A 15,369-nucleotide genomic window follows, 5' to 3' on the forward strand; every position below is an offset into this window, starting at 1 on the left:
ATATTGTATTAACGAAACGTTGTCGTTTTGGTGATCGTGAAGTGAGTTAAAGGCAGCTTTGTCTTTTAGGTTTTGACTTGTCCTAAAACCCTAGAAAGAGTTTAGCGCTGTTTCTGTTTTAGAGAAAAAAGAATGGGGAGGAAGAGAAAGCACAGCGAGGCGGAAGCGGCGGCTCCGGTTAAGGACGATTCTGCTCCGGAGAGACCTAAAAGAACTCTGTTAGGTTGGAAAGATAAGAAAGAAGATGTGGAGGAAGCTAAGGAAGCGTCTGCTCCGTCTGCGCCTGGTTTCAGGAATAAAGAGAAGGTTCTCGTTACTTGTTCCCGTCGGATTAGTTTCAGGTGAAGCGAGTTGAGATTTGAGTTTGAGTTTAATTTCCTTTGATGGTGTAGAATAATAATAAAGTATCTGTTTTTTGTTTGTTTGTGAAGGTATCGGCATCTGATGTTGAACATAGTTTCACTTCTGCCTCATTGTAAGAAGGATAGTAAGGTTGAAGCTAAGAGCAGTAAAGGCGCGACTCTTAATGAGCTTGTTGAGCTTAAGGGCTCTTCTTCCTGCTTGTTCTTCGAGGTAAAGTTTCCATCTTTTGTTGGTACCTACTTGGTCTGATATTAAGAGGCTTTTATAATCAAGTTTGATACATAGAAGATGGAACAAATATTGTACTGATGATATTCCTTTGTCACGCTACTCTTAATGTCTGGTTTTGCTTGTAATTGTATGAAGTAGTAAGCTGTCAAAATCTTGATTTTTCCAAGAAACTGAAGTTGTTATGCGTTTATTTTGTTATGGACTTCAGTGTAGGAAGCATAAAGATCTTTACATGTGGATGGTCAAGTCCCCTAGTGGACCTTCTGTTAAGTTCTTGGTTAATGCTGGTAACTTCTCCAACCCACCTTGTACATTGTTTCAGAATTAGCTGGTGGAGCTTATATGTCTTTGTTCGTCTCTCATGTTTCAATAATTTTCTATATGGTGAAGTTCACACAATGGAGGAGCTGAAACTCACAGGAAACCATCTGAAAGGGTCACGCCCTCTCTTGACGTTCTCGTCCAATTTTGATAAAGATGTACACTGGAAACTCTTGAAAGAGATGTTAACACAGGTCATTCTCCCATTTTCACTCCCTTATGTTCCTTGTTAGCTTAGTTTGTACCTCATGCTAAATAGTTTTCTCTTCCTATCTCTTGCAGGTATTTGGAATCCCCAAGGAACACAGAAAGTCTAAACCTTACCATGACCATGTTTTTGCCTTCTCCATTGTCGATGACCATATCTGGTTCCGTAATTACCAGGTTGGTTGCATCTCAGAGATCAACAGTTGCTGTTACACTTTGATTCAGTGTGGTTTTTAACTTAGTCAATGTCTGTTTTTATCTTCTGTTTCAGATATCTGTACCTCATAATGAGGCAGACAAGGTTGCGCGAGGTGGTCTTGATAAAATGACTCTTGTCGAGGTCTGGCTTTACCTATTAGTAACAATAATTTGCGTAGTTGTGATTCGTTAGTGTTGATTGAAATGAAAATCTGATGACAGGTTGGTCCAAGGTTTTGTTTAAACCCGATTAAGATCTTTGGAGGAAGCTTTGGAGGTCCAACCCTTTACGAGAACCCATTCTACGTATCTCCAAACCAGGTACTGTGTTCTCTCTTCAGCTTGGTCATAACGAGAAGTTGATTCACATATGATTTTCTATGTCAAAGGCTTATTTTTTTCAATTTTTTTCATCAGATCCGAGCCTTGGAGAAAAGGAATAAAGCAGGCAAGTTTGCAAAGAAGATCAAAGCAAAAAGGAGGAAAAAGATGCATGAGATTTCAAACCCACTGGAGCCTGATGAGTTTGCAGACATGTGGAAGGATGATGAATGATCAAGTTCCATCAAGTTTTTCTTGTTGTAAACTTCTAAATTCACACAACCATTACATTTTTTTTTGTCCTTTTTACTGTTCTCGACTCTGTTTTTATCTCTCCCTCTTATGGATCAAAAGTTGATATTTTTCTTGCAAATTAGTGTGTTTAAACAAGTAAAGAGTCCAACTAAATCTCTTTGCAAAAATTGTAGCAAAAGTATAAGCAATCAGCACCCAAAATTCACAGAAACAATACATCTTCATGTCTTCAGTCTTCACTGTTCCTTTGGTTCTTTCTCTCTTATGTTATCATCAAAAGTTGAATTTTTGCAAGATGCCAAAGCAATTTAGTTTCTTTATTCATAATGCATCAAGAGTCAAATTCACAGAATCATCAAACACATTCTTATGGCTCAAAAGCTTAAATCTTTTTGTTTGTTTCTTTTATCTATTTTTCTTGCAAACTGACAAGTTCATCTGCACCTCTTTGCAATGTAAGATGCAATTTAGTTTCTTTATTGATATAGCATCAAAGATCTCTAATTACATAAAACAAAGTAAAAAGAAAATGCAACAAGACAGCAGAAAGAACAACAACTCAAAAAGAGTTAAAATAAAATAAATTAACGAGAATTAGCAAGAGCCCAGTTAGCTTCACTTCCTCTCCTAGGAATCCCATTAACCTTAGAACAAGCATCCACTTTGAAATTAGCTCCACATAACACCCCTTCACTATCAATCCTCGGCATAGCCTTCATCTCGTTCCTCGGATGCTCAAAGCTCTTAAGCCCTGTCTCACTGTGAAACATACACCCTGCAACAAACACAAAACATCAAACAAACACTTCAGATCTAACTCACAAGTCACAAATGTTGTTTCTTTCATGAAAAGCTTGTGCCTTTTGACTTACCAGTAGGGAAAGGAGCAAAAGATTTAGCACATCCTTGCTTTATAATCTTCACATCATCAGACATCACAACAGATCCATCGCCAGAGATCCCCCAGTAAAGACTCTCTCCTCCGTCAGAGCTCAGAGCCGAGAAAACAGAGGAGGTCTGAGTATCGTAGACGACAAAGGCGAAGCTTCCTTCTAACCCCCTGAGGACTTGATCAGCAGGGTAAGGACCACGGTCACGGAGCGTTCGGTAAGCTTCGATCACGAACATTGCCTCGCTCGTGTTCTTCCCCGTGAGTCCGTACTGTCGGTTCAACGTGCAGAGGTTGGTTAACGCGCCGAGAAAGGTGCAGTAGATGCCGTCTATACCGCAGAAGAGCCTCTGGCGAAGAGAGCTTTGTGGGCGAGAGTAGGCTAAGACGGCGGAGTCGCCGAAGGTCATGGAGAAGGCGGTGTCTTTGTGGAGGGAGAGGAAGTCGGAGAGGGTTTCTCCGGGGAGTTTCGGGGAGATGGCGGAGGAGTGAGACGCCGGGCTGTTGAGCTCTTCCGGTGGGTGAGCGAAAGCTTTCTGGAATATAGCCAACATCTTTTGAGTTTTGTTTGAATCTTTTGTTCTTGTGCTTGTTGTTGTTGTTGTGGTGGTGAGGAGAAAGTGTTGATGTAAGAGAATATTTATAGGAGGTGATTCCACGTGATGATGACTTGGATTCTGGAGTTTAGATAAGACCAATGTCCGACGTGTTCTTATCCGTTTCTTTTTTTTTACCATTTTCTCAAAATCTAGTCAATAAACAACTTGATTAAATCCAACTACTTGTCGTTTTGTTTAGTCTATCTTTGTAATGATACGATCTTTTAACGTGCCACGTTAGAAAAAGTACTAATTTTATTTTCACTAACGCTATATAATTGTAGCATTTTTTTATGGTTTCTGTAATATGTTAGTAGTATCTTTTGATATTATATATTTCTGTCAAATCTTTTGGTTCCCAGTAGTAGTGGTACATTGAGATATTTATATTTCTGTCTAAGGCAACTATATCAATATAATGTGTCTTATCGTCTATTTTTTTTTTATAATTATAATATTATAATAATTTAGCGTTAAAAAAATCTATAGTAGTTCTTTCAATTTAATCGTAAGAAATTATGGATCTATTCGATGAAAACAAAAACAAACTGAAAATGATAAAATTATCAAACATATTGATAAGATAAACAAGGTTGTTTATGATTTAATGTGAGATTTCTACTAATTGCATCCTCGATAACTCCCCTTTCCGATTATGTATTTCGCCTTTGTAAAGTTACCGACACGATTTATTATGAAGGGAAAGTTAGATCAACGTTAATCAATTTCTTGTGGATGTAAGGTTGGATCCACGTCATTCCCATCAATTACTCTGAGACTCTGCTCGTTGAAATTTTCCCTTTTTAACACATCCAAAGATTCCAAACAAGGAATGTCTATGAATGATACACAGCGATTAGAGCTACGAACCAAACCGAAATGATCTTCCACTACAAACATCAACCGGTTTTGATCCGGTTCATACAAAAGCGAGCTAATTTATTTACCTATCTTGGATCAACAATGTCGACTATGAGAACGGCCATAATTCAGAAACATTCTTCTAACTCCTCAAGCAGTCATGATTAAGCTTATCTCCAAACCCAAAAAAGCGACCACGTTGAGCGATCATAATGATTTGATACAGTACAAACATGAGCTAACCTTTTGGTGTGTGCGCCTTTTCATCAAGAATACAATAAGTCAATAAGCGGAGCATAACTCTTTCTAATGAGCTTCCAAATACTAGTCCCTAAGCGGAGCATAACTCTTTCTAATGAGCTTCCAAAACACATTACAATAAAACCTAATGCACCGACGATTTTAGTAACCGACACTTTCTGTTTTAGGAAACCATCATTATTTCCAACTACGCATTTATGACATCCTCAATTATTGCACTATGTATTTCTTCTATGGAGAGATAAAGGTGGATCGACGTCATTCTCAATCAATTACAATTCATACTGGAAGTATCTTCCATACAAACAAACCGGAAATATCTTTGATACAGTCATGGACTAAGAAAAAAAAAATCAAACAGATACAAATCATACAAAAGTCACTAACCGGTTAACTCAATCTCAAGCCGGTTCGTACAAACATGCTTGTTTTATTTACCTCTGGGATGATCAACAAAGTCGGCTACGAGAACGGCCACAATGAAGAAAGATCTCGGTAGGTTCCAAGCAGCCACGGAGCGAGTCGTGACCAAGCTGCGCTCTCTCGTTATCCCCAAATCCGAATATGCGACCACCTTGAGTCACCACAATGGTGTGATACAAGCCGGTGCTTACTTGACACACACGGTGTTGTTTCAGACACTCCAACACTCTTGGCCTCAGGACTTTGTCAGAAACTCCTCTGTCAGGGAACCCTAGGCTTCCAAATCCCATCCACCCAAAACCATACAACAATCCACCTTCCACTAAAACAAAAGTTTTCCTCTTTCTTGCACACACCTGCAAGCCAAAGCAGAGTCATGATAAGGACCTTCCTAACCACGTTTAGGACATGGGAACAATCAACATATGTAAGGATCTAACCTGGACAGCGAGGCAGTTGTTGAGACTGACCAAAATTTGAGGAGTGATCTTGTCGTTTTCATCTCCATGGCCTAGAGCACCACAGTAACCTTTACCCCATGTGTATACCTAAACGTTCAAAGAACAATCAAAACAAGACTCTTCTGATTTCTAAAAACCAAATGGAGCCAGAGAGAGATGGAAACAAGAACTTACACGGCCATTGGAATCAAGTGCCACGGCGTGTTCATCCCCTGCAGAGACACGGAGTATATGGATACCTTTTCTTTTAAAAGCCTGAATGACACGCGGCATGTGCTCGTCCTGCTGCTCTCCATGACCAAGACAGAAACTAGATCCAGAGCCAAACGAGTACACCGAGCCATCTTGTGTCACAGCTAAAACATAGCTCGGCCCCGTTGAGATTTGCACCACAGGGCCAACGCCTTGAAGAAACTCAACAGCTTTGGGTACTGGTCTGTCCAAGGCATCGCCATGACCAAGCTGTCCGTGTGTGTTTGATCCACATGTAAACACACTCCCTTCCCTTGATAGAAACACAGTGAAGTGCAGCCCTGCAGCAACCTGCTTACAAGGAGTTCCCTTCAAAGCCTCAACAAGCTTAGGCCTAAATATTGGACGGCTTATATCTAAGTGACCACAGCAATGCGATGAGTTATCCCCACATGTGAGAACCTGTGCAGGTTTTCAAGTAAGCATACATACTCAATAGGACAAGTGTTTTTATAGAAACAGAAGCAACCAACCTCTCCAGACTGCAACACAAAAGCAGAATGGTTCTGTGTGGCTGAGACTTGAGCCACTTGAGCAGAGAAGGGAAACTCCACAGGGGTAAACGCAACGCATTGAGTAGTTTCTGGTCCATGAGCAAGAACACCAGACAAACTCGACCCACAAGAGTAAACCTTTGAGTTGTTGATTAGCAACGTGTGATACCTTCCCGTTGTAACTTGCATCTGCACAAAGCATTATGAAAACAAACGCATTTGTAACTTCTAAACCAAGAACTCGCCAAATCATTCAGAGCTATACTCCTATCCTTTACTCAGTAAATGAAAACATACATTGCCTGCAGAGGTTTCAACCATATCCGAGGACTGCTCAACAGACTGCAAGAACCTCAAAAGCCTCTTCCAGTTCCCCTCACAATTAGCGAAAAGCTCCTTCTGAGTAGCCAAACCCATTCCCACATAGACAGGATGCAGAGAGCAGAGCTGAGACGCCGCGTAATCAGCCAGCGACCTGAACTTGAAAGGGTACAATCCAAAGCAGCTCCCTCCGAAAACCTTCTTCGAGGTCAGCTCCAAGCTGAGCAGATCAAACGCATTGAGCCTCCCAGATGTCAACACCTCCAAGATCAAATGACAAGGAAGATCCTCAAACGAAACAACCCAGTTTCCGCCAGCCATAACTATGAGAACAGAGTTTTCAGAATCGAACGTAAAGGACGAGACTTTATGAGAGGATTCAAGCTAAGGAAACGAAAGGTTGAGACTTTAAGGATTATAAAGGACAGATTTTGAGACGAAATCTAGAGCAGTTGAAGTAGCGTATGAAGAAGACGTTGGATGGTAGGAAGAGATAGGAGATCGAATAGGAGAAGGGAGTTTTAGATGAGAGTTTCGCGATTGGTCTATTCGAAGATCGAAAACTAATCATGAGAAGGGGTCAGATCGCTAAGGAATCAATCCCACCAGATTTCTTCAGAATTTTTACCTGCAAAAAAAAAAAAACAGAGTACCAAAACAGAGCAATCCCTAATTGATTTGATCGAGAAGAAGAGGAAGAAGAGTAATGTGAATGCGCGAGGAGCTTACCTGGAACGCAAAAGCTATTGACTTTATCGCCACTAATCAACAAAATGAAACCAAAAAGTCTAAAAGGAGCTTTTTTTTATAAGAGAATGATGAAAGACGTGTGAAGAGGAATATAAAATTCAGTGTCTTGCTTCTTAAGCTTCTTACTTTTGTGGCGATGCTTCCTCTCTGTCGTGGAGAGAGAGAGAGTTTGCAGAATCTTCTGGGGCTTTAACTAGTCCTCGTCTTCGTCCTTGTCTAGTTTGTGGTTGTAAATTAAACGCCAAAACTCTCAAAGTTTATGATGTTAGCATTTGACAATGAGGTTGGGGAAATCAATAACCAACCAGTTTGTAAAAGTCTTTTTCTATTGAAGTCACTGGAGACAAAAGCAAGATCTCTTACACAAGTGGGTCTCATCTCTCACCAATAAGAATCAATTTGGTCACACAACACACAAATGTTACAAACAGTGAAACAACATATATGAATATATTGCTATGTTCATGTTGTAGAATATACTAAACTGGAATTCTGTCTTTCAGGTAGTTCAAGACCGCTTTTGTTCCTCTTTCTAGAATGGGTCTCCTGATGCTGTTTTCAATAATGTTGGTGAAAAGGGAAAGATGAATCAGACTTGTTTGTATGATGAATGAATTTGAGTTGATTTTAAATGAATGGAAGAAAATACCTTCTTAATGGGTTCCCATCAAGCCTTAGAACCTCAAGTGTTGGCTCAAGCAAACCCTGAGAAACAACACATGATTTGTTATCAGAACTTTTTAATGCAATTTCTATGTTCCAGGTAGAAAGAAAGGGGGCTTACCAGTTCTGGAGGAAGACTTGAAATGTTGTTGTTGGATATGTCCAGATGTTTGAGTGAAGTCATCTTCTTGATATCCTGATTGAGAAAAAAAAAACACTTCGGTTAATTAGCTGACTGATACAATTTCCACTAAATCATAAACCACAAAGTAGACAGCTTATAGCAAACATACCTTGGGAATCGATTGAAGTGAATTCTGGCTCAGGTCAAGGATAAGCAGGTTAGATAAGTTGAGGATATCTTCAGGGACTTCAGACAGCTGGACTCGGCTGTCAAGTGAAGTATCATCTTAAACAAGCCAGCAGTACTATATGGGCAAATGAATATAATTTAACGTATAAAACCAACCTCAAATAAAGCTCTTGTAGTTGTGGCATGTGCGAAAACTTGGGATGCTCTCTCATGCCCAAGGAAGCTGGATTACCACTTAGGTCGAGAATCTGAAGCCCAGAGACTGCTTGAAACCCTTCCAGTGGAATCTTACAAGCAAATGAAAAAAAGAAGGGGATGGGTGAGTATCTTCTAGAGTGGCAGCTATAGTCAACTCTTCAAATCGATTCTCAACAAACATCACCAACCTGCTTCAGGAGATTGTTATCCAACTTCAAGCACACAAGACCAGGAAGTGACTTCAAGATCTCACCGGGCCAGTCTTTAATCTTGTTCCTTGACAAAATCAAAGTCTGCAATTACAAAGATAACATGAAATCTTTAGCAATCATGACAGATTTTATAGCAAAGGCACATGTAGCAGATGAAATAGATTTCTGGAAAACACAGTTACCTGAAGGGAAGCAGATGAAGAAAGCTGAGCAGGCAATTCCTCGATAGAGTTCTTAGAAAGATTAACTTTCGTGATTTCACCAGACTCCCAAACTTGTGAAGGGACAGCACTCAAGTTGAGACCTTCCAGAGAAAGTTCCTGGAGTTGTGTGTAGAGTCAACCGATTAAGATCATGAATTCCTGTTTTCTATTACGAATACAGAACTCTTGTTAGGATGGTTCTCAGATCTGTGATTTCACTTACCTTTGAAGATATGGACATACGAGCTGCTGAAGCAATTACATTCTCCTTCGTCGGAGTGCTTGCACTAGTTTCTACAAATGGAAACTTTTAACAGTTAGCCACAACCTCTTAGTCTTAGATGAGAGAGAGAGAAAGAGTGATGGTTGGACTAAGGTACCTTCACCGTTAGATAGACGGCTCCTAAGATACTTTAATAGAGCAGCTGTAGGACCATTTACTAACGTGCTGAAGAGTTTAAAAACGAAAGAAATATTGGTCTCTTGAAGTAGCAATCAAACTAAGACCAAGGAATCAAGAAACCAGACAGTGGGAGAGTTAAAATTTACCTTCTAAGGGTTCTCAAAGGATTGCCAACAAGCACAAGCTTTTTCAGAGTAGTCATGTTTCCTACAAGAAAAGGAGAGAACAAGAATCATTATGCTAATTGCTATTTTAATGATGTCATATGTAAATTCATTAACAAGCAGGGGATGCAAAAATGGCAAGTACCGAGCTCAGGATGCAATCCTGTCAATGAATTATTTGAGAGATCAAGGTACGAGAGCTTCAATTTACATCCTCCAACTGGATATTCCTTGAGCTGAAAATCAGGAGAAATCACAAGAGTGCAGGCCATTATTTAAAAGATAGTGATTGTCACTATATAAAGGATTATATAATGACATAGAATGTCAGAAAACAAGAAATGAGCACAATACCTGATTAGAACGAAGATCAAGTGTTCCTAGACGTGACAGATCTCCAATCTCTGCTGGTAATGTCGATAGTGAGTTCATTCTGGCATAAAGTACAGAGAAGAGAATGTCAGTAGTGAAAGTCTCTAATTAGATACCATGTAGGACCAAACAAATCTTTCTTAAGAAACAGTTAGTAGAGAATGACCCCAAATAGAACTCCACAAGAGAAGAGCAACCGCCTATTGATGGTGGGAGAGACGAGATTTCTGCAAGAATCGAGTACGAATACAACTCAGCAACTACATAGAAGGAATAAGTTACAGAAACGTTATCTTCTAGGATTTGACTTACTGTTCTGATGAAGGTCAAGCCGGATAAGACGTGAAAGGCTTCCGATATTTTGTGGCAGATCAACCAACATATTCTTAGCTGCAGAGTGAAAATATATTAACGTGTGTCCCCACAATCTTTCAGTATATAAGAAAACGCAGAATAAAAAACTGAATATCATTACATGCATTAAGCTCTGTAAGCATGGTCCACGATGCTATCTGTCTCTCAGAGAGCGCAGTGAGCTTGTTTCCCTGCAACAAGCATAAATTACATTGGTAAATCATCTATCTATGAAAACCATTGCCTTCTCTTTCTTTCAGAAGGCTATACTGCCCTTGGTTATTCCATACTTGTATTCTAACTATGTATTTTCAAGATTAATAAAGTTCTAATTTCGTCGGGAAAAAAAAGTCGACACTATAAGTTAGAGAAATAAAAAGACACCAATCTCATACCTCCACATCCAGCTTGGATAATTTGGAGCAGTTGGCCATGTCTTCATGCAAGGTAGAAATTTGATTATTTGAGGCCTGTGGATTATAGTAAGCACAAGCGTTGCCATAAAAAAAATATGAGAGTAGAAGTAAAAGAAAAATCAACAGATTCAAAAATAACACAGAACAACCTTCAAATCAGATAAGTCTAAACATCTTCCAAGAGATTCTGGAAGTTCTTTAAGCCGATTGCTTGAACAGTCAAGCCTGAAACCATCACAAGAAATTTAAATCAATTGTGAGCTGTGAAATTTTAATGAATCCAATGCCCTAATATAATTTTATGCCAGGATTAACTTACTTGACAAGAGAAGTTGCAGAACCAATTTGATCAGGAAGTTCTGAGATGGAGTTGAAGGACACATCCAACGACTTCATCGCCGTAAGCCTACGAATGAGAGAGCATTTGACCATTATTACCAAAGTGAACACAATGGAAGCTAGCAAGAAAGCTCAAGAAAACACTCACTCCCCAATGGCAGCAGGAAGTTGCGACAGTTTGTTGTGACTGACATTTAACACAACCAAACAAGCAAGGTTCTTAAGATCTTCTCTTAAAACCTCGATTTCGTTATGTGCTAAAATAAGCTTCTGTAAATCAACCGCCTACAATGTGCAAGATGGAGGAAACTTAAAACATTTCAAGAAATTTGATGACATAACAAGAATGCATTAGAGAAAATGATATAAATTGATCACCTCCCACCAGTTCTCTCCTTCTCCGGTTGTTTCCAGACATTGATAAACCTCTGTAGGTACCTCCCTGCAAAATTGAAACAACCCTCTCAAATCAATAAACAGTGGTGAAAGGAAAAGACTTTGCAGCAGCTCTCATATACAATGGGATCTCGTGACCATACAAGATCTGATCCTAAGCAACAGAGAGGATCAAAATCTTTTGAATTATAAAAGTATTTACAAGTTAAAAAAAAAAAAAAAAAAAAGAGAGACTCGTCATCTACTGGAGATGCATCTAGTTTTTTTTATATGATTATAGATACACACGCCCCGATCAAAAGATAATATTCACATTCTATCCAATTTCGAAAACTTAAAAGAAAAAGAAAAAAACAATGGAAGCTAGTGGATCTAACCGGAGAGATCGATTGGAAAGGTTGAGCGAACCGGATGTTCGAGCTGCCTTCAGAATCCGATCCATTACCAGACACAAAACACTCGCTGTGCCTGTTCGTTCGTTCGTCTCCTTCGCTAATCGCTTTATGAACAAAGATGTTGAACGGCGTCGTTTCGGGAATATCCCCTATATATTATTTGAGAAGCATTGGAACATTTTTTGTAGCCACGTGTCATCAATAGAATGATTCTTAGAATCCTTAGAGAAATAAATTAGTCTATCTAAATATATAATAAGTTTTTTATTAAACCACAATAAATACATTATTAATATACTTCATTATTTCCTTAAATAAGATTACGGAATTGTCTAATGTGCATAAAGTATATATGATAATTAATGATTTTGAATGATAAAGATTTGATAAAAATAAGTGTGTATTATAATTATATTTGTTTAATTTTAAGCTATTAAAATAAATTAAACAATCATAATAACCATATAATAAAAATTAAAAAAATTATTTATATATTATATTTTGAATCTTTAAAAACGAGTATAAATTACTAAAACTGTTAAAAGTTTCACATTCAAATTTTGTGATCTATGATTTAAAACTTTTGTTATGACATGATACAAATAATTAAAAAATAATATAAGTTAAAAATCTCATTTAATAAGTATCAAAAATAAAAAATATATAAATATATGTATCATTTTAAATTAAACTATATGCCATATAAAAATACATAAATATCTTAATTTTGAAATTTACTTTGAACATTTTTTTGATAAAAAAATTTGAAAAAATATTGACAACATAATTTTTTAAAATATTATAAATTACTTAAACTATTAATCCCACAGTAAAAATTTTGATATCACTAATTTAGATTTTTTGCTATAACAGATATAAATGAAAAAAAATATGAGCTAAAAGCATCATCTAATAAATATTAATATTAAAATATATCATATATATGTTACTATCATTTAAATTTAATTATATATCATATCAAATAGAAAAAATATTTTTCGATTTATAAAATTTATTTATATGTTCGCAGTAATTTAATTATATAAGTAGTAGATAATGACTTTTTAATTATTCGATATATATTATTATTTCATAATATGTTATAAACATATAATATATAAACAATTTATATATATAATGTTTATTATGCGGCCTATACAAGGCGCGGATCTTAACTTAGTGGTTTAATAAAACAAAATTCACAATATTATTCGTATTTTTTTTAATATTATAATATACAGCTTGACTGGGTTTATGAGCCGGCCTATTAAACCAGAGAGACGATCAAAATATTGAACAAAAAGTTATCTGAGTACGTGAAGCCAAGTCTTTTTGTCTTGTGCTCTTTCTACGTCTTTTTTGTCATCGTTACTGTAATGATGATTCCGAGAATGATTGATCATCATGACCATGGCACGAGCGATGATCATGTCACACTATAAATCAATATTAGGCAATTCAATTACAGTTCCAGTTAGTTGCCTGCTTCTTTACTATTTCTGGTCTTAACGAAAGTTCATTTATTTAAAACTTTGTGTTGGATTATTCAACTTAATGTGACGCTTTTATCAAACCAAAATACGATATATATATCCTTATGAGTGATTTTATTATACTTTTGTGTTTCTATGGACACTGAAAGCTTAGACGAGCATCTCATTTGAAGTGGGTGCAAGAGCTTCTTCGGTCATAGTTCCTTTGTCTGACATGTGCTTGTCTTGTCCTGAAACGAAAGGTGCACAATGGGAACAGCTTGGTGGTTGTTGGTATATAGGTGGGCGGTAGTATGGTACGCTTGGGGTGCAACCACCGGTTTGGCTTCCCCCAGAACCATAACCAGGATTAACCCTGACCCCTGGAATCATAAAACCGGGAATCTGTGCGCCTGGAACCGTTATGGGAGGGATTGATATGCTTGGGACAACTACACTTGGTACACTACCACTAGAGTCACCTCCTACGCCGATACCAATCCCTTCGCCTGAGCCACTACCTTCTCCATAGCCACTTCCATAGCCACCTTCTTCTCCATAGCCACCGCTTTCTCCATAGCCACCGCCTTCTCCATAGCCACCGCCATTTCCAAAGCCCCTACCTTCACCATACCCCATAGGCTTAACTGTTTGGTCAGGATCTTCTGGTTCACTCGCCAGGGACTGCACTTTATGATCAGGCTTTTCTTTGTGATCGAGCATAGTTTTAGGATCAGGTTCTTCTAGCTCACCCCACATGGTTTGCAGTTCATGATCAGGCATGACCTTGTCCTCAGGCTCTTCTGGTTCACCCGGCATGGACTGCAGCTTATGATCAGGCATGACCTTGTCCTCAGGCTCTTCTGGTTCCCCGGGCATGGATTGCAGTTTATGATCAGGCATGATCTTGTCCTCAGGCTCCTCTGGTTCACCCGGCATGGACTGGAGTTTATGATCAGGCATGACCTTGTCCTCAGGCTCTTCTGGTTCACCCGGCATGGACTGCAGCTTATGGTCAGGCTTCACTATGTGCTCAGATTCTACATTGAACATCTCATGATCTTGCACGCTCAAACTAGGCTTCACAACATGGTTCATATCTAGCTTCATTGAGAGATCCTTGAGAACCCTGCGTGCCAAAGTTGAACTAAAGAGGCATAGTAACAGGAGGAGTCCAAAGCATTTGCCTTGGTGTCCCTTTCCCATTTTTTTTTGTTAATCCTATGAAATAAACTGATCCTGCTTGTACATTTTTCAAATAATGAATCCCTCATGGTTTTTATAGGAAGTGATATTCTTTAAAGAAAACACATACCGTGAAAGCAAAAAAAAAAAGAGTGATTCACAAACATAGCATGAGTCCAAGGAGAAAGGTAAGAAGGTGCTTTATTCCATAACACAAATTGTGTGTTCAACTCTTACAAGTTTTCGAACTCGTTTTAGGATTAGTTGCCAACAAGAAAGTGCATCAAAAACCATCTTAGGAACAAGATGTTATTATATAGTGTATCCATGTAAAAATAAACACAGCACTTGGTAGATTTCAGAGAGTATTATCAGGCATCACCAGCTCTCAAACCTTCAGCCAAAGCACGTGCTCTGTTCTGGGTTTGTCTTTCTACAGCAACCACCTACAATAAATTCATAAGAAAAAAGCTTTAAAGAAAACGGATCGAAAGGTCCAAGAAGATACATTACCAACTGCACTTCCGAGTGCACAGCCCCAGAGAATCCTCATTGACCACTTATCCCTCTCGACACCATCATACTTTGCTCTGCAATAAACCCCCTTCAAAGCTATAGTTTACCAGCAAAAAGACTCAAACTAAAATTCAAAAAAATTACTCGAAATGTAGATCTATAAACTATTTGGGGAAAAAGTAGATGAGAACAACAATAGGAGTGTGAGATTACCAGAATTCAAATGAAACAAGAGGGGCTACTTTGTCAATACTAAACATAAATGTGCTTATTTGGATAAATAACAAAACTACGGAGGATTGCTCCATAATTAATAAAAACATAAAGGACTAGACTACATCCTCACATGTAATGATACTTTTTTCTTTTGACCGAATGTTTTACTTTATCGTTTTCACAAAATTATGAAATTCAAATTATTATTCATTTCTGCAATTCTACTCTATGAAAACTCGTAAGTATCTTTTATCAGTGTATCGATTTAATATACATATCTGCTGTATTAACTAGGAAGGTCATTAAAATGTGTTGAGTCTCAAAAAAGTCTTAATATTTGATTTT

General features: G+C 38.0%; 5 protein-coding genes across 6 annotated transcripts; 1 reads left to right on the top strand and 4 right to left on the bottom strand.

Moving 5' to 3' along the window:
- Positions 1-66: 66 nt before the first annotated feature.
- On the top strand, positions 67-2,014 carry LOC106405553 (ribosome biogenesis protein BRX1 homolog 2-like). The gene is made up of 8 exons (XM_013846074.3): positions 67-341; positions 432-573; positions 803-881; positions 985-1,109; positions 1,198-1,299; positions 1,394-1,462; positions 1,543-1,641; positions 1,738-2,014. Exons 1-8 carry the CDS (start codon positions 133-135, stop codon positions 1,873-1,875), a joined length of 963 nt encoding a protein of 320 aa, XP_013701528.1. The 5' UTR covers positions 67-132; the 3' UTR covers positions 1,876-2,014.
- A 338-nt stretch (positions 2,015-2,352) lies between these two features.
- Positions 2,353-3,422, bottom strand: LOC106405556 (stem-specific protein TSJT1). Its single transcript, XM_013846076.3, has 2 exons — positions 2,769-3,422; positions 2,353-2,671 (listed from the first exon to the last, which is right to left on the bottom strand). Exons 1-2 carry the CDS (start codon positions 3,337-3,339, stop codon positions 2,481-2,483), a joined length of 762 nt encoding a protein of 253 aa, XP_013701530.2. The 5' UTR covers positions 3,340-3,422; the 3' UTR covers positions 2,353-2,480.
- Positions 3,423-4,744: 1,322 nt separating this feature from the next.
- LOC106406096 (probable E3 ubiquitin-protein ligase HERC3) lies at positions 4,745-7,403 on the bottom strand. 2 transcript variants are annotated; one of them, XM_013846684.3, is made up of 6 exons: positions 7,187-7,402; positions 6,434-7,085; positions 6,116-6,325; positions 5,565-6,044; positions 5,370-5,477; positions 4,745-5,285 (listed from the first exon to the last, which is right to left on the bottom strand). In XM_013846684.3, exons 2-6 carry the CDS (start codon positions 6,776-6,778, stop codon positions 4,956-4,958), a joined length of 1,473 nt encoding a protein of 490 aa, XP_013702138.2. In that variant the 5' UTR covers positions 6,779-7,085; positions 7,187-7,402; the 3' UTR covers positions 4,745-4,955. The 2 variants fall into 2 exon arrangements, with proteins under 2 accessions (XP_013702138.2, XP_013702139.2); XM_013846685.3 differs by having other exon boundaries at positions 6,434-7,403.
- Positions 7,404-7,515: 112 nt separating this feature from the next.
- LOC106406095 (plant intracellular Ras-group-related LRR protein 6) lies at positions 7,516-11,853 on the bottom strand. Its single transcript, XM_013846683.3, has 21 exons — positions 11,618-11,853; positions 11,223-11,286; positions 10,993-11,129; positions 10,825-10,911; positions 10,655-10,730; positions 10,485-10,559; positions 10,211-10,280; positions 10,048-10,125; positions 9,902-9,962; positions 9,718-9,796; positions 9,509-9,599; positions 9,346-9,406; positions 9,177-9,244; positions 9,020-9,090; positions 8,776-8,913; positions 8,570-8,674; positions 8,340-8,470; positions 8,164-8,260; positions 7,992-8,066; positions 7,857-7,912; positions 7,516-7,759 (listed from the first exon to the last, which is right to left on the bottom strand). The coding sequence occupies exons 1-21, from the start codon at positions 11,680-11,682 to the stop codon at positions 7,687-7,689; spliced, it is 1,758 nt and encodes a 585-aa protein (XP_013702137.2). The 5' UTR covers positions 11,683-11,853; the 3' UTR covers positions 7,516-7,686.
- Positions 11,854-13,003: 1,150 nt separating this feature from the next.
- Positions 13,004-15,024, bottom strand: LOC106404008 (aspartate, glycine, lysine and serine-rich protein). The gene has a single exon (XM_013844772.3). It carries the CDS (start codon positions 14,311-14,313, stop codon positions 13,279-13,281), a length of 1,035 nt encoding a protein of 344 aa, XP_013700226.3. The 5' UTR covers positions 14,314-15,024; the 3' UTR covers positions 13,004-13,278.
- Between the last annotated feature and the right edge of the window lie 345 nt (positions 15,025-15,369).

The sequence above is a fragment of the Brassica napus genome, chromosome A5, assembly GCF_020379485.1.
Source record: "Brassica napus cultivar Da-Ae chromosome A5, Da-Ae, whole genome shotgun sequence".
Classification (NCBI taxonomy): domain Eukaryota; kingdom Viridiplantae; phylum Streptophyta; class Magnoliopsida; order Brassicales; family Brassicaceae; genus Brassica; species Brassica napus.

Excerpts from the sequence above, each read along its gene's own strand:
- LOC106404008 (XM_013844772.3), bottom strand. The coding sequence starts at position 14,313 with ATGGGAAAGGGACACCAAGGCAAATGCTTTGGACTCCTCCTGTTACTA.
- LOC106406096 (XM_013846685.3), bottom strand. The coding sequence starts at position 6,778 with ATGGCTGGCGGAAACTGGGTTGTTTCGTTTGAGGATCTTCCTTGTCAT. Across the intron at positions 6,045-6,115 it reads TTGTGTTGCAGTCTGGAGAG|GTTCTCACATGTGGGGATAA; the intron begins GTTGGTTGCTTC and ends AAACCTGCACAG. Across the intron at positions 5,478-5,564 it reads CACTTGATTCCAATGGCCGT|GTATACACATGGGGTAAAGG; the intron begins GTAAGTTCTTGT and ends TTGAACGTTTAG.
- LOC106406095 (XM_013846683.3), bottom strand. The coding sequence starts at position 11,682 with ATGGATCGGATTCTGAAGGCAGCTCGAACATCCGGTTCGCTCAACCTT. Across the intron at positions 8,471-8,569 it reads ATAACAATCTCCTGAAGCAG|ATTCCACTGGAAGGGTTTCA; the intron begins GTTGGTGATGTT and ends TTTGCTTGTAAG. Across the intron at positions 7,913-7,991 it reads CAAGTCTTCCTCCAGAACTG|GGTTTGCTTGAGCCAACACT; the intron begins GTAAGCCCCCTT and ends GTTGTTTCTCAG.
- LOC106405556 (XM_013846076.3), bottom strand. The coding sequence starts at position 3,339 with ATGTTGGCTATATTCCAGAAAGCTTTCGCTCACCCACCGGAAGAGCTC. Across the intron at positions 2,672-2,768 it reads TTTTGCTCCTTTCCCTACTG|GGTGTATGTTTCACAGTGAG; the intron begins GTAAGTCAAAAG and ends TGTTTGTTGCAG.
- LOC106405553 (XM_013846074.3), top strand. The coding sequence starts at position 133 with ATGGGGAGGAAGAGAAAGCACAGCGAGGCGGAAGCGGCGGCTCCGGTT. Across the intron at positions 882-984 it reads TAAGTTCTTGGTTAATGCTG|TTCACACAATGGAGGAGCTG; the intron begins GTAACTTCTCCA and ends TATATGGTGAAG. Across the intron at positions 1,642-1,737 it reads TCTACGTATCTCCAAACCAG|ATCCGAGCCTTGGAGAAAAG; the intron begins GTACTGTGTTCT and ends TTTTTTCATCAG.